This window comes from Mustela erminea, chromosome 10 (assembly GCF_009829155.1).
Source record: "Mustela erminea isolate mMusErm1 chromosome 10, mMusErm1.Pri, whole genome shotgun sequence".
Taxonomy (NCBI): Eukaryota; Metazoa; Chordata; class Mammalia; order Carnivora; family Mustelidae; genus Mustela; species Mustela erminea.
Genome location: NC_045623.1, coordinates 73,812,105 through 73,832,273, shown reverse-complemented (window position 1 = coordinate 73,832,273; position 20,169 = coordinate 73,812,105). Strand labels below are relative to the sequence as shown.

At 51.1% G+C, this 20,169-nt stretch overlaps 1 protein-coding gene across 12 annotated transcripts in view; it reads left to right on the top strand.

Annotated features, from left to right (window-relative positions):
* Positions 1–20,169, top strand: part of MAST2 (microtubule associated serine/threonine kinase 2) — a 208,289-nt gene that overhangs the window by 186,332 nt on the left and 1,788 nt on the right. For 10 of the 12 annotated variants that reach the window (XM_032361579.1, XM_032361578.1, XM_032361577.1 and 7 more), the window contains 19 exons: positions 2,533–2,742; positions 8,348–8,449; positions 9,269–9,401; positions 10,212–10,273; positions 10,591–10,676; positions 11,138–11,346; positions 12,376–12,514; positions 14,408–14,540; positions 15,306–15,471; positions 16,005–16,106; positions 16,342–16,464; positions 16,640–16,749; positions 17,074–17,228; positions 17,474–17,757; positions 17,866–18,063; positions 18,687–18,910; positions 19,098–19,220; positions 19,641–19,777; positions 19,892–20,085. In XM_032361579.1, the coding sequence (XP_032217470.1) occupies positions 2,533–2,742; positions 8,348–8,449; positions 9,269–9,401; positions 10,212–10,273; positions 10,591–10,676; positions 11,138–11,346; positions 12,376–12,514; positions 14,408–14,540; positions 15,306–15,471; positions 16,005–16,106; positions 16,342–16,464; positions 16,640–16,749; positions 17,074–17,228; positions 17,474–17,757; positions 17,866–18,063; positions 18,687–18,910; positions 19,098–19,220; positions 19,641–19,777; positions 19,892–20,085 (2,890 nt within the window). The remainder of the gene's footprint in view (positions 1–2,532; positions 2,743–8,347; positions 8,450–9,268; positions 9,402–10,211; positions 10,274–10,590; positions 10,677–11,137; positions 11,347–12,375; positions 12,515–14,407; positions 14,541–15,305; positions 15,472–16,004; positions 16,107–16,341; positions 16,465–16,639; positions 16,750–17,073; positions 17,229–17,473; positions 17,758–17,865; positions 18,064–18,686; positions 18,911–19,097; positions 19,221–19,640; positions 19,778–19,891; positions 20,086–20,169) is intronic. The other 2 variants (XM_032361580.1, XM_032361576.1) reach the window with 1 other exon arrangement.

Sequence of the window (20,169 nt, the reverse complement as noted above, 5' to 3'; positions counted from 1 at the left end):
GCACCGGGTATTACGTGCAACGGATAAATCACTAAATTCCGCCCCTGAAACTAATAATAGACTATAGGTTAAATAAATTGAATTTGAATGAATTTTTTTTTTTAAGGTTAGGAGTATGTAGTGTTTAAAATGCACCTCACATGTTTCGTCCCTCTCCTCATATGTGTTACATATAGTATTGTCATTCTAGCGTTGCATGTGCTTTGTATGGATGTCTCCATCAATGTTAAGATGCACCCTTAGAGAAAATGTATTAAGATTCCTTTTCTTCCATCCTTCTTCTCTCCCCCTGTCTTTCTCTCTTCACACACCATATACCTGTGTGCACATATACTTAGATACATGTTTGTATTCGTATAAACGAATATAATGGCTCTAGATGGTTTCACATAAGCACTTTCACTACATAACTAATTGGCTGCTAGGCAATTCTGCTGTAAAACCTAAGATCCCCCCAAATAAATGAAGGACATTCATTAGAAAGGCATAATGAAACAAAAAACAAATAACAAAATTAAAAGGCTATTGCAAAATACAAAATATTTTAATACATTCAAAATGTATAGTGTAGATTCATGGCAATACAGCACAAATGACTGATTTTATTTTGATTCTACCTCTGCACTTGTCTTCAAAGTCTTTTGGTTATAATATTAGACATTTTGGGTTTGCTTGTGATTCATCTTCTTGCTTGGCTTTGCACTTTTTCTTTTTTCACCAAAATTTCATCCTTCATTAAGAGTATTAGTTTCTACATACAAGGATACTTTTTTTTTTTTTTTTAAGATTGATTGATTTGAGAAAGAGCAAGCATGAGCAGGAGGGGCAGAGGGAGAAAGAGGGAGAGTCCTAAGCAGACTCCAAGCCAAGTGCAGAGCCCAGTGCGGGCCTGATATTACAACCTGAGCCAAAACCAAGAGCCAGACACTTAACTGACTCGACCACACAGGCACCTCACGACGATAAGTATTTATAACTAAGCCTTGTGTTGTGTTGTGAAAGCCTTCCATGCTGTTGTTTGTCCTTAGCATATTGTCACATGTCCGTTTATAGACGTTCCAGATTCTGTGGGAAATGTAGGTTCAAAATTCTGAGCCACTGTGTAGACTATTACGAAGGCTAGGATTTGTATGAAGAATGAGAGTACTGCATCATTGGAGAAATGAAACCAAACTGTCAAATGAAACTGTCAACCAGTTATTGTTTTCCTTTACAGCAAAATTGCTTTATGGCCAATTAGTTATGCTGTAAAAATGTGGCAGAAATGCTTATGGTGAAAATATCTCACACACACACCCCTGAACACACACTGGAAATCAGAAATTGCCCCCTAGTGGCAAAGGAAAGAAGGCCAAGTCCTAGATAGGCAGCCAGAAACTTGTTAACTGGTGTAATTTATCATTTGGCATGACTATGCAGTTAGGTCCCCGAGAAGCTTCTGAGCCAGACACCTCTTCTGCCCTGCTGAGGGTCCAGGTCCATGAGGAGGCAGGTTCACACCTTCAGTAAACACTCTTTGAGCATCTGCTTAGTCCACTTGGGTCCTAAGGTCAAGTAAGAGGCTCCTGAGATAAATCAAATTCTCTCTGACGTGAAATTCCCAGTGCAGAGAAGTCTTTAGAAATCAGCAGTGTCCATGCAGTAAGATTATGCAGTCGGGAGGGCCAGTGGCAGCACAGAGGAAAGGAAATCCTAGGTGGCCTGGAGGAATCAAAGACTTCCCAGAGGAGGGACGCCTGGGTGGCTCAGTGGGTTAAAGCCTCTGCCTTTGGCTAAGGTCATGATCCCAGGGTCCTGGGATCAAGCCCCACATCGGACTCTCTGCTCAGCAGGGAGCCTGCTTCCTCCTCTCTCTCTCTCTCTCTGCCTGCCAAATAAGTAAAATCTTTAAAAAAAAAAAAAAAAAATAGACTTCCCAGAGGAGAGACAGACAATGTGGGAACTGAAATTGGAAGGAATGCTAGGAGTTTGCCAGGCTGGCCTGGCAGGTGAAGGAGCCACACACAGGGAACAACATCAACAGGCCTGAGCTAGCCCATTAAAGGGTGGGGGGCAGGGGGTGGGGGTGGGGGTGGGGAGCAGCAACCACTTCCAGGTCCTCAGAGCAAAAGAGCACACCCTCCAAGGAGTGGGGGAGAGAGACAAGGCCAGATGAGAGAGGGCCTGGACTAGAATGTTTTTGTTTGTTTTAAAGATTTGTTTATTTATTTTAGAGACAGAGACAGATGGTACATGAGGGAGGGGAGGGGCAAAGGGAGAGGAGAAGCAGACTCCCCACTCCCCATGCGGGGCTTGGTCTAACAACCCCGAGATCACACAACCTGGGCGGAAACCAAGAGTTGGACGCTTAACCCACTGAATAGCCCCTTGGCTGTTTTGATTTCACTTAAGGGTCATCTTATCATGTGTGTAGCCGTCAGGTTCCCCAAATGCAGGATCGGGAAACCAGGATCACAGAGCTTATCCTTGGGCTGAGCTCCCGACTAAGCTGCAACTAGAAGGGAGTGTCACTTTTCCTGCTTTTATTTGCAGGCCACCGCGCAAATGGAAGAGCGTCTTGCAGAATTCATTTCCTCCAACACTCCAGACAGTGTGCTGCCCTTAGCAGATGGAACCTTGAGCTTTATTCATCATCAGGTGATTGAGATGGCCCGAGACTGCCTGGATAAATCCCGCAACCGTCTCATTACATCACACTATTTCTATGAACTTCAAGAGAATTTAGAGAAACTTCTACAAGATGTGAGTGTCCTTGTGCTGGAACCCCGATACACCCTTGGTGAGGTAGTGGATTATTTATTCCGAGCTAGGAGAAGGGCATTAATGGTGTTTCCAGTTTTCTTAGAGGGCTTGTCACCTCCTTGCTCATATGCAGGACTTAAACCCAAGGGTGGTGCTGATGGACTTCGGTTCCTCCTCAGTCCCTTGCATCACTAAGAGAAACCTGTTTGGTATCCAAAGAACGCAGTTCTGTGGGCTTTTTTATATGATCCCACTAAACTCTGCCTGAGGTTCCAACATTGGTAATATTCATAAATACTTGACTACGTTTGTAACCCAAAGCCTAAAAGTGGCCCCAGTGACTGTGGTGGGTTCTCTTCTAGTGGAAATACTGGGGTAAGCAGAGCCTTCAGACTGTTTCCACTAACCCCAGGGAAAACCAGCCAGGTCTTGCACTGTGGGTTTATCCGTTTGCTGACATTTTGTATTTACATGGTGAGAAGTTCGCTGGTAGAGATTTAGGTGTTTAGAGACCTGATCTTCCCCAATATGAAAAGACTTCTTGGGGGGCTAGAGATAAAGTAACCCAGAGATGGTCAAGACCAGAGTATACCCTGAGTTGTTTTGTTTTGTTTTTTTAACCAGTGATTTTAAATATTTTATTTATTTATTTGACAGAGAGAGAGAGATCACAAGTAGGCGGTGGGGGGGGCAGGCTCCCTGCTAAGCAGAGAGCCCAATGTGGGGCTCCATCCCAGGACTCCGAGATCATGACCTGAGCCGTAGGCAGCGGCTCAACCCACTGAGCCACCGCGGCGCGGCGCCGCCGCCGCCGCCCCCCCCCCTGCTTTTTTTTTTTTTTTTTTAAGATTTTATTTGTGTATTTGAGAGCACGTGAGCGCACAGGAATGGTTGGGGAGGAGCAGAGGGAGAGGGAGGGAAAAAGAATCCCAAGCATACTCTGTGCTGAGTATGAGCCTGACACAGGACTCAGTCCTAGGACCCCAAGATCATGATCTGTGCCAAATCCAAGAGTCTGACACTCAACAGACTGAGCCCCCCAGGTGCCCCATGCAGTGAGTTCTCACCCTATGCTTCCTGCTCCAGGGTTTGCTTTCCTCTTCGCCTCTATAGTCAGGCGTCCATTGCCGTCTCCCCTCAAATCACATTTGCCTCGTATTACACCAGTGGGGTACAGTGGGGAGAACATGTGCCCCTTCATGTACTAGAGTATTTCCTAATTCAGACCCCTATTACCTCCAGGCACTTGACCTTGCTCTGGTGTCCTAACAACTGAATTGAGAACCCAGAGCTGTTGATCAAACAGGACTTCAGTGTGTTAGTCCAGAAATTAGGAGTGAGGAGTTTGTTTTGTTTTTAATTAGGAAACAGTTGAATCTAGAGAAAACATGACTAAAGATGGCCATGATTATTGCTGTCAAATATGAAAGATTTCTCATACATAATAGGTAGCAGATTGTTCCCTGTCCTCTAAAAGGCCTGTTAACCCAGTGGGCAAGAGTCACAGTGAGGAAAGTTTTGATTTAATAGATGAAAAAGTGCTTCCTTCTACAAAAATGCACTTTTTTTCCTGATTTCTAGAGTAATGCTTAAATTCAAATCTTGCAAAAGTATATTTGAGCACACTAAATTCACATGCAAATCCCTGGCAGCTCTTTATTTCTGTTCAAGAGTAACTTTCTGACAGTGGATAGGAATCCAGGACTGTGGCCTTAGGTAAAGGATCGAGCTGGAGTGACTTCCCCAGTGCTTGTATATCTAAGATTGATCTTCTGAAATGCTAAAGTCAGAGCCTTGCCCAAAGCCTTCAGGCATTTTCCAAGACTCGTGACCCCATACCCCACACCCGATCCCACCCCACCCCACCCCCACCCTGCCCCGGGAGTAGGTTGTGCAGTAAGAGCAATGAATACGGAGCCAATGCATTCATCCATTCCCTGATGTGCTGGGTCCTGGGGATGCATAAAAATCTGGTTCCATGTTCCAGCTCAAGGAATTTGCTGTTGAGTGGCCCATCAACAAGTGGAAAGAACACCTATCATTTATTGGAGTGTACTGTGTGCCGACAATACCCTGAGCCCTCTACATGAATTCTCTCACTTTTATGTATTATAGTGATTTTGACTGAGGAGCATTGAGACTAGTCGAGGTCCATTCTGAGCACAGTTCTGCATGGAAGGTTTGCGAAAAGTTGAGTCTTGACGTGTAGGTAGGAGTTCACCAGACTTAGGAAAATGTTTTTTGTTGTTCCTTTTTCCTTTTTTGTTTTCTGTGAAATTTATCATTTCCACATTAAAAATTTTTTTGAGAAGTATTTTCTTTTTTAACTACATAATGCCCATAGTAGACCACCATCATAAGTCATTAACATGTGAATTTTGAATTAAAAAAGCTACAGAGCCCAAGTTATATACAAATATCTTAGGCAATAATATTTACAAATCTGTGTACAACAAAGCAAATGTAAATAGTAAATGTAACATGAGAGTAATCAAAGGATTCACGGGGAACAACCACTTAGGGTCAGTCTGCCCACCAGGAGCTGGTAAGAGCCAGCCTCTGGAATCCAACCACTTGTGAGAGGCACAGAGGAACTAGGTACATTCCAGAAATCACAGATGAAGTAGTCTGGTATGACTAGGTGAGGGATGCCTGCAGGGAAAAGTTGGTGGATAAATTTGAAGAGTCAGAATGGGAGAGGTTGGGAGGAGGGGCAAAGGCTGAAGTGTGTCTATGAGGAACTTAGGTCTTATCACAAAGGCAATGGGGAAATTACTGAATGGTTTTAATTTGGAAAATGGCAGGTTAGATTTACATTGGAAATAAAATCACTATCATTTATAGAGCACTCAGTGCATACTAGGCAATACATGATCTCATTTAATTTAATGTAATGTTCGCACCACCACCAAATCCACAGATGAGGAAACCAAAGCTTTTAAAAGAGGCTTGGGGGGCGCCTGGGTGGCTCAGTGGGTTGGGCCGCTGCCTTCGGCTCAGGTCATGATCTCGGAGTCCTGGGATCGAGTCCCGCATCGGGCTCTCTGCTCAGCGGGGAGCCTGCTTCCCTCTCTCTCTCTCTGCCTGCCTCTCCGACTACTTGTGATTTCTCTCTGTCAAATATATAAATAAAATCTTTAAAAAAATAAATAAATAAAAATTAAAAAAAATAAAAGAGGCTTGGGTGAGCCCAGCGTAACTCTTTTCTGAACAGCTAGAACCCAAACCCAGGTTTGTCTTATTCCAGAGCCTGAGATCATCTCTTCAAACACTCCATCAACAAACATTGACATCCTCTATGTAAGAGGCCCTGTGCTGGTCTTAGCACATAAGGGAAGAGAAGGAGCCCCGATCTCACGAGGCTCTACCATGTAGCTGGAGAGGCAGACAACTAGACATGTGGTACCATGTGATACAAGCAACAGAACATAGAAAGGGGAGCAGTTACTTCTTGCGTGTTTGGTGAGGGGTGGTGTACAGCCAGAGAACCGAGATGAAGATTCACACTTGATATTTGGGCTAAATCTTAAAAGAATAAAACTCATTTATTCTATTACCAAGTGCCCAGCGTCTCTCTTCATATCATAACCAATTTTTTTTTAAATGGTCCTCATTTGCTGTTATTCTTTCCTAACAACCTGTTCGCTGCTGGGTCTTCTGCCTTCTACTCTCCCTTCCCACCATTCCTCTAAAACTGTTTCAGGCAAAATTCACCAAGGAACAAATCAACCAATTGCCGAATAGATCCTGTGGCCTCTTCCCATCCTCATCTGTCTTCACAACTCCGCAGAGCTCTGCGCCGTGAATACCTCCCCCGGCCCCTTGGCCCCACTGGGGGTCCTGACACTGTTCTCTCCAGTCTTACAGTCTTGCTGCCCCTTTACGAGTTCTCCACCCAGCTCTTAAATGCTGGTGTTCGTGTTGGAAGAGCACACGATTCTTGATCTCAGGGTTGTAAATTCGAGCCCCATCTTGGATGAGAGATTACCTAAAAAAAAAAAAAAAAAAAAAACACCCTTTTTTAAAAAAAGTATTAAATGCTGGTGCTCTGCATGGCACCACCCTGTGTATCGGTTCTCCTCCTGCTTTCTTCATGCTCTCCTTGACAGCTTCATTTCCTTCTGTGTCTCCCACTGTCGCCCCTACTCTGAGCCCACCCACCTGACTGCAGCCCTCCCTCCCTGTTCTCTCTAGCTCCAGATCCGTGCTGCTAGCTGCTTCAGAAAGAGGACTCCACTTTGGCTTGGCAGGTTGGTTAGTATTCTTCCGTTGCAAGTAGTAGCGAGCCAGCTCAGAGTAGTTTAAGCAGGAAGGGAAACTAATCATCAAGATGAAAAAGCGTGGGTCTTCAAGAATTGAAGACAGGAATACAACTGGGTCCTGAGGGACCACAACCAGAAACCAAAAGCTGGGGGAAGCTCAGGAAGTGGTCACTGTGCTCTCATGCCATTTTCCTCTGTGTCTTTGGTAGATGCAGCCATCCCTTTTCACCCAGCAGTAGATTATACAGTCCTGCCACGCTGATATTAACAGTTGTCTTTCCATCCATTTTTTTTTTTAAAGATTTTATTTGTTTATTTGACAGACAGAGATCACAAGTAGACAGAGAGGCAGGCAGAGAGAGGAGGAAGCAGGCTCCCTGCTGAGCAGAGAGCCCCATGCGGGACTCAATCCCAGGACCCTGGGATCATGACTGAGCCGAAGGCAGCGGCTTAACCCACTGAGCCACCCAGGTGCCCCTTTCCATCCATTTTTAAATTCACAGGAGAGTCATCCACGCTGGTCAGCTCCTGGAGGTGGGCTGGAAGGGGCAGCCACACAATCCAGGTGTAGCTGCTAGATGTCAGAGCGGTTTTCATAAAAAGAAAGGCTCCCGGGCTGGGTAGATACCCAAGGAAGTATCTAGTATAGGTTAGTTTAGGCACCTCAAACTCTGCACGTGCAAAACAGAGCTTTTCCACCCGCCCTTACCTGAACTACTTACCTTCTTATATTTATTTCATTTGTGGGTTTGCGAAATGCCCCTGAACTTGTAGCAGCATTTCCCTTCTCTTCTTGCTTCTTTTAGCCCCCAGGTCTACTCAGTCCTCCACCGCAGAAATGGTCCCAGGTTGTGTCTTTCTCTCCATCCTTCCTGCTGGGCTTTCTGGCTTTCTCATGCACGTTACTGCAGTAGCCCCTTCATGGATTTTTTTCCCCCTTTTCGGCTTGCACTCTTCCGTGCACTGTTCACACCACAGCCGGAGGGATCTTTCTGAAATGATATTGGTTCGCCTCCCTCCTGCTTTGAAGTCTTTCTGTTTCTGACATTCTGCCTGGGTTGGGAAGTGAACAGTGAAAGCTCCCATGAGAGTTGCCCCTTGAGCTGGGGTCTGGATGGAGGAACAGGTAAAGGCACGTGTCTCTGTGACATTCTGTGGTGTCATGTAGTGTCCTAGAGCTCCCTGTCACGGTGCACTGGCTTTCTCTAACATCTTCATTTTGCAGAAGTCTCTGAACCACCCCACCGTTTCTCCCCAGAGCCAGCTCTGCCCAGCCCTGGCCAGCATCAGCCCCACCATGCTGTGCCAGTGGATTGCTTCACCAACCTTTGTCTTCCCTACAGGCTCACGAGCGCTCAGAGAGTTCAGAAGTGGCTTTCGTGATGCAGCTGGTGAAGAAGCTGATGATTGTCATTGCCCGCCCAGCTCGACTCCTGGAATGCCTGGTGAGCGCACTCCTGGGAAGGTTGAGAGGGGGTGGGTCATGGAGCGGAAGTATCCTACTACCAGCAAAACTGCGGTAGTTCTTATTTAATATGATCTGCCAATGTGGGGGCCCAGACGAGTTCCTGTGAGGAAAATGGCTGCTCCTGAGGAGTATTGGTCTGGCCCCCTCACGGCCAGCAGGCCCCAGGTGGTCAGGTCTGGGCGGTCAGGAGCACGGAACAGTTCCCTTGGCATAGGTCGAGTCCTTCACTTCACCATACCCAGCACTTTACTGAGCACCTACTTTAGGATAGGCGCTGGGGACACAGACACGAACAAAGCAGAGTCCCCGATCCTGAGGGATCCCTCTGTCATGCAGTTAGTTTCTTAGTGCCTCCAATGGGACAGGACTGCTGTACTGTCCTCACGGTTCTCCAGCCCCTACCACACAGGGGGTGCCGGTAAATATCTGAAGGCAGGTGTATGTGTGTGTGCGTGTGTGTGTCTGTGTGTGTGCGTGTGTGTGTGTGTTTGTGGCTGGCAGGAGGCCCCGGACCAGGTCAATAGGCTGAGCTATCTAGAAAACAAATAAAAGGTCTGGTTCTTATTGTCGGGAATACAGCATATACTTAGGCTGTCCAGCCTGGAGCTGACCTGGAAGACGGCTTTGTCCCCATTCTTATGATCCCTGAATCATGAAGCTTCTGGGCATTCGGGGGCAAGGGTGTCCGATCACAAAGAAAAAGTCCTTTTCATCATGCTTGGGGCATGTGCTGTCAACATCAAAGAGGCCTTCCCTTGTAGCCCTCACCACTGACTGCCTCTCTCCCCTGGTGCAGGAGTTTGACCCTGAAGAGTTCTACCACCTGTTAGAAGCAGCCGAGGGCCATGCCAAAGAGGGACAAGGGATTAAATGTGACATTCCCCGCTACATCGTTAGTCAACTGGGCCTCACACGGGATCCCCTAGAGGGTGAGCATGCTGCCTCGTGGCTACAGACACACCCCACAGCCAACAAGTTCTAACGGCAGGGAAGCCACTTGAAGAAGAGGCTTAGATCGGACATGGACACAACACAGCACCAGGGGCCTTGGGGCTGTCGGAGGAACCCCATTTTCTCTGTCATGGTGCAGCTCCTCCTTCAGATTGGTTTACACATCCACCTGGTATAACCCAACCCGGATTGCCATGAGCCCTGCTGGGTTGGATTTAGAACCTAAGGTCAAAAGAGGTCAACCGCAAAGGACCACAATTGCATTTTCAAAAATGGCCACCTCCTGCGCATGCTTACCTCCCCTTCTGCCACCTTACTGGCCCTTCTGTGACTTCAGTGGGGTCCCAACCCAGGCTTGAGCAGATCTCTCCATTCTCCAGGGTTCAACTATGTTCCCACAGGAACCCTGGGCTTCTAAGTCCCTGATCTCTTTTCATCCACCTTTCCTGCTTCCCAACCTCACTGGTGGAGTGGGATACAGACCGATAGCCCCACCTTTGGCTCTATTTTCCAGGAATTGTCCTAAATTTGAAGTAAGCTTTTTAAAATTTGCCAGGCCTTGTGAATGGCACTGGGCTTCTAGAAATAGGAGTGGCACTATTATTTGGCAGACAGGTCCAAACTGTGACTGCTCTGGGGAGAGAGCCACAGGACCAGATTTGCACCCAGCCTGATGCAGGAGATCCGGATGCCCACCTTGTACGTGCCACTGTGTGCTCTGAGGGGACTGTTGGGATGTTTGACATCGCTGTGCACACATTTCTCTTGTGCCCTTGCTTTGTTTCCAGAAATGGCCCAGTTGAGCAGCTATGACAGTCCTGACACTCCAGAGACAGATGATTCAGTGGAGGTAAAGACCTTGAGTTCCTGCCCCAATCCCAGAGGCTGGGCCCTCTGAAGCAGAGGGTGCAAGTCCTCTTGGAGAGGACATCTGAGGGCAGGATGGGGAGTGGATGGTTGCACCCGCTGTCTCTGAAGTCACTCAGCTCCTGCATTAGGAAGCTTGAGTGGGGCTGTACGAGGACTAAGAGCTGAGTGGATGCCGAGGACTAAGAGCTGAGTGGATGCCGAGGACTAAGAGCTGAGTGGATGCCGGGCCTCCAGCTTCCCTGAGCACCTGGGCTCTAAGGAGCATGCTTGCCTCCTGCCTTTGCTCTTGTCTTCCAGGGCCGTGGGGCATCTCTGACATCTAAAAAGACACCCTCTGAAGAGGACTTCGAAACTATTAAGCTCATCAGCAATGGCGCCTATGGGTAAAGGCAGGGGTGAGGTGTGGCCAAGACTGGAGCTGAGTCAGCCCTTGGGCTCTTCTTTCTAGAACTGTATGATACCCAATCCTCTGGGTGGCAGTTGCCTCAGGATAGGCCCTCTCCCTCCCCAAAGTCTCATGGAGAGACAGGAGTTCAGTTTCCTCTGACATCTGGCGTTGTTCCTTTCCCAGACAAGGTCCCCGCTCCTCTTGGTATCAGTCCTCCTCTAGCTGAGCTCTGGGGAAGGGTTGAACTATGTCCTCAGGACTTCGTGTCTTGGGAAATTGAAGAGTTCTGTGGGTAGGAGGCCCAGATCCTTCTCATCAATAAGGACACCCCTGCTCCTTTGGTCTGTGCATTTATAAAGTGGGATAGGAGGCAATTTGGATGCCCCGCTCTGGGCGGTAGGGAGCACAGCCCAGGTGCTGAAGGCCCATGGGAGATGGGATGGGTTGTGTTTCCAGAGCTGTATTTCTGGTGCGGCATAAGTCCACCCGGCAGCGCTTTGCCATGAAGAAGGTCAACAAGCAGAACTTGATCCTTCGGAACCAGATCCAGCAGGCCTTCGTGGAGCGTGACATACTGACTTTTGCCGAGAACCCCTTTGTGGTCAGCATGTTCTGCTCCTTTGAGACCAAGCGCCACCTGTGCATGGTGATGGAGTATGTTGAAGGTACTGGGGGAGAGGTGGCCTGGCATGGAGGCCAAGGCACTGTATGAGGCCTGGCCCAGAGCTGCAACCAGCCGCTTTAGATAGGGGTGACGTTTCAGGGCCCAGCTTCCCAATCTCTTTGGCATTGGTTTCTGCCTTAGGGTCTCAGAGACAGTTCGGCCACATGGTGGGCACAAGGCTCCCTGCCCCACCCAGGGAGAGGCTTCCGGGATAGTAACTGCCGTGAGGCTGTCCATGTCAGGTGCAAAGAGAGGCATTTGGGGACAGGATGCCTCAACCCAACAGCTGTAGAAGCCTCTGCCCCAAAGCCTGGATGCTGTTTACGGCTGTCCCAGGCGGGAACAAAGGAGAGAGCAGAGCCACGCAAGCCCAGGGTGGCATGCGGGAGGGAGGAATGCCACTGTCCTAATGGATGGCTGGTGAAGGGGACATCCCTTGAAGGGGACACACCACACAAAATACTCTGGGGATGGAGTCGAAGAGCATCACAGGGCCTCCTGGGGGAGAGACGACAGCTTTCCCAGTGACCTTCACTCTTCCCTTTGCACTGCTGGGTGCAGCTTCCAGAGATACTTGGCCTAAGTCTTGAAGTTGAAACTGAACAAAACTCTCCTTTTAATTCAGGGAGTAGTGCTGGGAGTTTACAATGTTGCCTTATTCAAAAACCAAAGGATAGCCAACAGGAAGGACATAAGTGGACAAAGGCTGGAGGCTCAGTCAGATGTGTTTGTAATATGCAGGACTCCCACCCAGAAATCACATCGCTTTCCCCCTGCCAGTCCCCTCACAGGCATGAAGGCCCAGCTTCCTACCCTCCCTGGCCTGAAGAGTGGCTGTGACAGCCGCTGGCAGACTCACTTCTGCCCGCGACTCCCCACATTCTGTTTGCCCCCCTGTCCCAGCACCGGAAGAGCGAGACTCCCAGTCTCTAGCCCCAGAGGAGTCCCCGAGGCCTCAGAGACCGGGAGCCTGAGACCACCCTGAGTAGGGAACTGGGTCCTTCCTTCAGAGTGTCCTGGGCTTTTGTAGGAGGAGACTGTGCCACCCTGCTGAAGAACATCGGGGCCCTCCCTGTGGACATGGTGCGTCTGTACTTTGCGGAGACCGTGCTGGCCCTGGAGTACTTGCACAACTACGGCATCGTGCACCGTGACCTCAAGCCTGACAAGTACGCCCACTCTCTGGGGCCCTAGTCCGAGGTCTCCCTCTTGGGTCTCTAAATAAGTGAAGGCAGACACAGCGTATTTGAATCTGTCCCAGAATGGCTGCTTGAGAACAGTTCTCGTGCGGGTGTCTGTCCAGGCCTAGCTCTCTGGCCCCTGACCGCCCCAGATGCAAAGCCTGTTGCCTGCGAGTCTGGCTGGGGCTTCGTAAGGCCTCAGTGACATGTAAAAGTCCCTGAAGACCTCTGCTAAAGAAACGAAGCAGGAGAGAGTTGGCACCATCTAGGAGATGGCTGAAGGAGTGTTCTGACATTTACTGATGTGTCTGGGCCAAGCACTATAATCTGGGCTGTAAGGTAGTCCCTGACCTACAGAACTTTCGGGTGGGAAACAGCGGTCTGCCTACAGGCTCCTTCTCAGAAGGCATTAGTCAGGTGGGGAAAGGTGGGAGGAGCTTTCTAAAGCCAGGAAGCAGAATTTGCAAAAGGCACACAGGCATGAGAGGCTGCAAGCTGGGAACTACCTTAGCACACTGCACGGAGACAGGGATGCTTGACTGGTCAGAGTGGTAAGGGATGAGGCCGGAGAGAGAGGCAGGGAGTAGATCATCAGGGGTCTTTTGTTAGGTTTGGGTTTTATTGTAAACGGTCCTAGCGAGTCTTCAAAGGGCCTGTTAGCCAGAGGTGTGATAGAATGACACGCTCAGATTTTGATTTAGGCTTAGCAAGATCACTCTGCCAACGGAAAGATGGTGAGGCTGCTGCAGGAGACCAGGCCAAGCCAACCGCGCCTGCAGGGTACAGAAGAGAGGGGAAACTGTTTAGGACGTAGAAAGGAAACCAAAATGTGGGGGTGGGCATGGGTGTGGGAGAGGAAAAGGGAGCAGGAATCTGGGATATTTTCCAGATTTCCAGCTCAGGACTAGTGCATGAGGATAAGCCTCTGTCATGGAAAGTGGCTTTGACACTAGACAGACCAGAGTTCAAATGACCACTTGTTAACTCTACGAGCTTGGATCCGTTAATTAAACCTCCGAGGCTCTTTGTTCCTCCCCCTTTAAGATGTGGATAATCATACCTACTTTGTTTTATTAGTTACTCTGTTGTAAGGCTTTTTAGAAGCCAGAATATAAATAATAAGGTACTTATCACAGAGCTCAGAGGTAACAGATCATTTTCTGCAAAAAGGATCCATTAGGAGGCGTGGCTCCTTTTTAGACAGGTCAAGTTCACAGTGCTTTAAGACCTCTGGGCAGTTAGTAGGCCTAGAGCTTTTAAAGGAAGTCAAGATGCTGATTTGGGAATAATATTTGGGAAGATGCTGATTTGGGAATAATAGAATAAAGGAGTGGCAGGGTGAAGCCTTTGTTATGAAATGAAATGACTCAGGCAGAGTATGTGACTGAGACCATTTTCTGTGAAGTCCTATCTCTGGTTGCTCCCAGCTAGCTCTCCTTTAAAACCAGCTGTGGACATGGCACACGATTCTGTGCCCCTTTCCCCTCTCCCCGAGCCTGGGTGTGGTGAGGCACCCAGGTGAGGAGAGGGGACTGGGTATGGCGAGAGCTGTGGGCTGAGGCTAATTGCTCTGTGGAAGCAAGTCTGTCCCTCAGCTAGCTGGTACCTGCCCCCAGCAGAGAATATGTTTTGAGGGCAGCAAACGGTAATGAGTTGGGTGAATGGGCAAAAGGCAGGTGAGTTGCTTGTGCAGAATGCAGAACTCACAAAGCCAGAGACACCTTTTCTTTCACAACTGCCTGTCTCCCTCCTGAAGCTACCCTGCTTAAGTCCCACAGAAAGCCTATAAAAGCCTGAGTGGGAAAATTGGGCGTATACTAAAATCAGCACTCTTGGAAAACCAGGAAATAACCCCATACTTTTGTGTCTCTGACTTCCCAGCCTCCTGATTACATCCATGGGACACATCAAGCTTACTGACTTTGGCCTTTCTAAAATTGGCCTCATGAGCCTGACAACAAACTTGTACGAGGGCCACATTGAGAAGGATGCCCGGGAGTTCCTAGACAAGCAGGTAAGGAAGGATGGTTGAGACCTTGGGGGTTGAGGTCCAGACTTCAGAATATGGGGTGAGGGGCCACATACTCAACCCCGTGGCTACATGTTAAGACGGGGAACTCCTCTATCTTTTCCGACTTTTGGTTCCAGAGAGGCATTGAGATAAGGTAGCACATTTGGAAAATGGGGTGGGCCTCAAGAATCATAAGGGACATAAAATCCAAAATCATCTTCCTCGGGGTTTGGAGAAAATAGGTCACATAACCATTGTTACTCTAAGAGACTAACATGAGATGAGTCCTGATCCTCCTAGCCTCAGTCAAGGGCAAGGCCCTTCTGGAGTCTGTTGTTCTTGGAGCACAACTCGGAAGTTTCCACTGGGCTGTGACCCAGCGTCCTGAGAGTAGCCTCTGGATGTTTCCTGATTTGACAGTTCAGATGGTAACTGTCCGCAAGTCCCTGCAGTAGTCATGTGACTGTAGGGACAGTCCTCTGAGAGACTGGAGGATAGAGGCCAGTTGGGGAACTAGATGCCATAAAGAGGTGTTGAGGGCTCAGGGGGGCGGTTTTCTAGGCTCGAATTACATGTTTAACTGGGAAGTACTCCACCGGCAGTTCCAGCTCTAATACTCTGGGTTCCTATTGACCTTGCTCTTTAACCGAAGGAAGCGGAGTCTTCATTCAGAGACTTCTTCAGGAGTGGGAACATCCCCACCCCTTCAGCTGTGATGCCAGTGAGCTGCCTCAGGACGCTGAGCCAGCCTGGCTTCTCTGTGCCCAGGTCTGCGGGACCCCGGAGTACATCGCGCCTGAAGTGATCCTGCGTCAGGGCTATGGAAAGCCGGTGGACTGGTGGGCCATGGGCATAATCCTGTATGAGTTCCTGGTGGGTTGCGTCCCTTTCTTTGGAGATACTCCGGAGGAGCTCTTTGGGCAAGTGATCAGTGGTAGGTACCGTCACCCTGGTACACTAGGGAGACAGAGTCTGGACCCACAAATATGATTTATGCATTCACCTGTGAGGCTTATGTTGTAACTTCACGTGTGTGTGTGTGTGTGTGTGTGTGTGTGTGTGTGCACACGCGCGTGTGTGCATGTGCATACTGTCACCCAGGGCTTGTTCTGTTTGTGTCACCCCGTGTGTGGGCATGAGTGTGCCTGTGGTGTGTGTGTCTGTGAATACACTAGTGTCTGAAGTGTCGAGTCAGGCTGAGCTAGAGCTTCAGGACAGGGGAAGTCCTGGGTCACAGGATGGGACATGGTGAGTGGATGTGACACACACACCTCCCCAGGAGGATAGGAACCTATAGAACTTAAGGAGCTGGGCCCCAGGCAAGGCTTTCAGGGGCTCTGGACTGGACCCTCTGTGGCTCCCTCCCCATCTCTTATCCTAGAACCCTCCTCTGTATCTCCCCACTCTGCCTGCAGCCTCTGAGACCCCGCGGTAAGCCCCTCCTTCCCTCTTTCCCCCGCTCTACAGATGAGATCGTGTGGCCTGAGGGGGATGATGCTCTGCCGCCCGATGCCCAGGACCTCACCTCCAAACTGCTCCATCAGAACCCTCTGGAAAGACTGGGCACAGGTAGGACAGGGCCACCTGACCTTTCTCACAGCTTGCAAGAGAGTGGTTGAGTCCACTCACCCAGGAAGCTCGGGCTGGCCCTGAGACTGCCCTGCTCCTGTAAGTGCGGGAAGAGAGGTGCTGGAGTGGAGGCCTTCAGGACCGGCCTCCTGAGGGCTGGGTTCTCACTGGACTCGCTGGTGGGGACCCCACACAGCTCAACCCGCGCCCTGGCCCACGCCCTTCCTGTCCACAGGCAGCGCCTCTGAGGTGAAGCAGCATTCCTTCTTTACCGGTCTGGACTGGACAGGACTTCTTCGCCAGAAGGCTGAATTTATTCCCCAGTTGGAGTCAGAGGATGATACCAGCTACTTTGACAGTAAGGCCATGGGGATGGGGAGGAGTGGGGATCCTGTCTGCTTGCCCAGAGACGCCTGTGCACCCTGAACTTGGCATCAGGAGCAACTTCTTCAGGCCCTCTGAGGTCTGATAAGGGTCAAAAGGAGGCACTACCAGGGGCCTCTGAAGGGAACCGTCCTGTGTGTCTGGTCCAGCCCGCTCAGAGCGCTACCACCATGTGGACTCAGAGGATGAGGAAGAAGTGAGTGAAGATGGCTGCCTGGAGATCCGCCAGTTCTCTTCATGCTCTCCAAGGTTCAGCAAGGTGCGACGTGGCAGGCCCAGGCTGGGCAGAGCAGGAGGGCTGGGAGAAGAGGGCCTGTCAGGGGCTGTGGCTGGGGCCGGTGTGGGGAGCAGGTGATGGGGCCGGCCCTAGGAAAAGGGAGAGAAAGGGCTGGGCCTGCATATAGCAGAGACTGCAAGAAGCGCTCCAGGCCCGGACGGTGGGATAGCTGCTTCCTCCAGTATGCCCCTGGCATGGAAGAGGAAAGGGCAGGACTCGTTCCAGTTCCTGGGCTTCAGATGCCAAGGACACTTGGGGCGGTGTGGTTGTTGGGGCCTGTCCCCAGCAGAGACTCTGTGCCCACAGGTGTACAGTAGTATGGAGCGTCTGTCACTGCTCGAGGAGCGCCGGGCACCACCCCCCACCAAGCGCAGCCTGAGCGAGGAGAAGGACGACCGCTCTGACGGCCTGGCAGGGCTGAAGGGCCGAGACCGGAGCTGGGTGATCGGCTCCCCTGAGATGTGAGCACCCAGAACTCCCCCTAGGGTGGGCCGCACAGCCACCCATCCGTTGTTTCTGATCATGGACGAGATTCAGATGCGGGGTGGAGTGCTGGGGGCAGTGAGGGGGCATCACAAGCATGGCTTCCAGGGGACTGTCCAAGGGAAGAAGTTCTGGGACTTATAACCCTTGTGAGCCCCTAAGGAAGCCTGGGCCAGAGGAGGGAGACCGCCTGCCTGTCTCACCTGGGCCACATATCTCACAGATTGCGGAAGCGGCTGTCGGTGTCTGAGTCGTCCCACACTGAGAGCGACTCAAGCCCTCCACTGACAGTGCGACGCCGCTGCTCAGGCCTCCTGGATGCCCCCCGCTTCCCTGAGGGCCCTGAGGAGGCCAGCAGCACCCCCAGGAGACAGCAGCAGGAGGGGACATGGCTCCTGACACCCCCTTCTGGAGAAGGTGTATCGGGGCCTGCCCCTGAACGTCCAGTGGAGCGGCGGCTAAAGCTAGACGAGGAGCCCTTTGGCCAGAGCTGCGGTTCCAGCCCAGGTGTGGCCCAGCAGGCAGCCCGAGGGCCCGGCCTGGAGGCTGCTGCAGGCAGGCCGGGTGGGGAGGCTCGGCAGCATTGCAGGTCTCACTGCTCACTTGGGCCCACAGCTGTGGAGACTCCAGGAGGCCGTGGGACCCCACAGCTGACTGAGGGAGCCACAGCCAAGGCCATCAGTGACCTGGCAGTACGCAGGGCCCGCCACCGGCTGCTCTCAGGGGACTCTGTGGAAAAGCGCACCGCTCGTCCCCTCAACAAAGTGATCAAGTCTGCCTCAGCCACAACCCTGTCCCTCCTCATTCCTGCAGGTAGGGCTCCCAGGGAACTAGGCTAAAACTCACAGGAAGGGCCTTGGAATCTGTGTGAGTCTGTGGCAGGAGTCTGTATGTGGCCGGTACGTCTGTACGTTGTATATTGAGGAGCAGGTATCCAAGAGCTGTGTGCCATGGCTGCCCTGTTACAGGAGGTCTGTGTTGTGCACTGGTGTCAGGTAGCATGTGCATGTGCCACAGGGCAAGATGGCACTGTGTAACAAAGGCCAGCTCTGAGGCAGAGCGCTCACGTTCAAGTCCTTGTTCCATCACCAAATAGCTCCCGACCTTGACAAAGTTGCTTAATCTCTCTGAGCCTCAAGTTCTCGTCAAAAAACTAGTGGTAGCTCGCAGAGTAATTGGGATGTTTGAATCACAATTGCCCTACAGCCCCTGATGGATACAAGTACGAGTGAAGTATGAGCAGTGCGAGCTGCTCCTGTGGAGGCTCTGGGCACATGAGGAGCTTTGCTGCCCCATGTCTGTGGGAGAGATGTCCTTGGGCTTAGGCTCTGCCTGTGACCACAGCTGCCTGGGATTAGCAGCCTAGATGGGGCTGGGCTGGGAGCATGGCCAGGCGGGTCCTCTGACCTGCTCAGTCCTGTCTTTTCCTTCTCCAGAACACACCTCTTCTCCACTGGCCAGCCCTATGTCCCCACATTCCCAGTCATCCAATCCATCATCCAGGGATTCTTCTCCAAGCAGGGACTTCTTGCCAGCTCTCAGCAGCTCAAGGCCCCCCATCATCATCCACCGAGCCGGCAAGAAGTATGGCTTCACCCTGCGGGCCATCCGTGTCTACATGGGTGACTCGGACGTCTACACCGTGCACCACATGGTGTGGGTATGTATCGGCATCCAGACCTGTTGTTTCCCAGTTTCATCGTCCCCTCACCAGGGCCTATCGCTGTCTATCTCTGCTTCTGTCCCACACTATCGTCAGGGGTCCGAGGAGGGTGGGTAACAGCAGAACCAGGCCCCATACTTCATGCTCAGGCTCCAGGCTGAGGACTGTTATCTTCCTGGGGCAGCACGTGGAGGATGGAGGTCCAGCCAGTGAGGCGGGGCTTCGTCAGGGTGACCTCATCACTCATGTCAACGGGGAGCCTGTGCATGGGCTCGTGCATACAGAAGTGGTGGAGCTCATCCTGAAGGTTAGTGCTGGGTGTGCTGCTTCTGTGGTCCCTGAACGACTCCGGCCTTGTGAGTCTGTGATTGGCCATAGTGGGGTGGGAAAGTTGGGCACATGTGGCACTGAGAACGGAGGCACCCAGGGCAGTGGGTTTTCACTGGAAGGCTACGTCCTTACTGGCCAAGGCCCAGGGATCCTTCTGAGCCATGGATAGGACTGAAGAACAAGACAGATGAACCTCTTCTCTACCTTTTCGACCCCAAAGTGCCCAGGCTCCAGTTGGAGCCATTTCCTAATCTGCGAAGAGGGAATAAAGGCCTGCGGTTCAGACGTGTTAATGCTGGGGCAAAAGCTAGAGCGGTGGTGTCGCCACGCCCGAGGGTATGGGTGGGAGCAAGGACAAGTTCACTACCTGAGCTTGGGTTCATGCTCTGTTCCTCAGAGCGGAAACAAGGTATCTATTTCAACGACGCCCTTGGAGAACACATCCATCAAAGTGGGGCCAGCTCGGAAGGGCAGCTACAAGGCCAAGATGGCTCGAAGGAGTAAGCGGAGCCGGGGCAAAGATGGTCAAGAAAGGTGAGCCAGACTGAGCCACCTGGGTGGCCAGCATGTGCTGGCGGTCCTCGCCACTGGGCCCAGTACATGCTGTGTCCTGTGCCCCAACTCAGCCCTTAACCCTTGTTTCTGCAGCAGAAAGAAGAGCTCCCTGTTCCGGAAGATCACCAAGCAGGCATCCCTGCTCCACACCAGCCGCAGCCTTTCCTCCCTTAACCGATCCTTATCGTCAGGGGAGAGCGGGCCAGGCTCTCCCACACACAGCCACAGCCTTTCCCCCCGATCGCCCACTCAGGGCTACCGGGTGACTCCGGATGCTGTGCATTCAGGTATGACGTAGTGTCTGCAGATCGCAGAGACAGCCCCCCCTGGGAGGTAGGAAAGAGCCTAGGCGCTCTGTGCTTCTCTGTGGC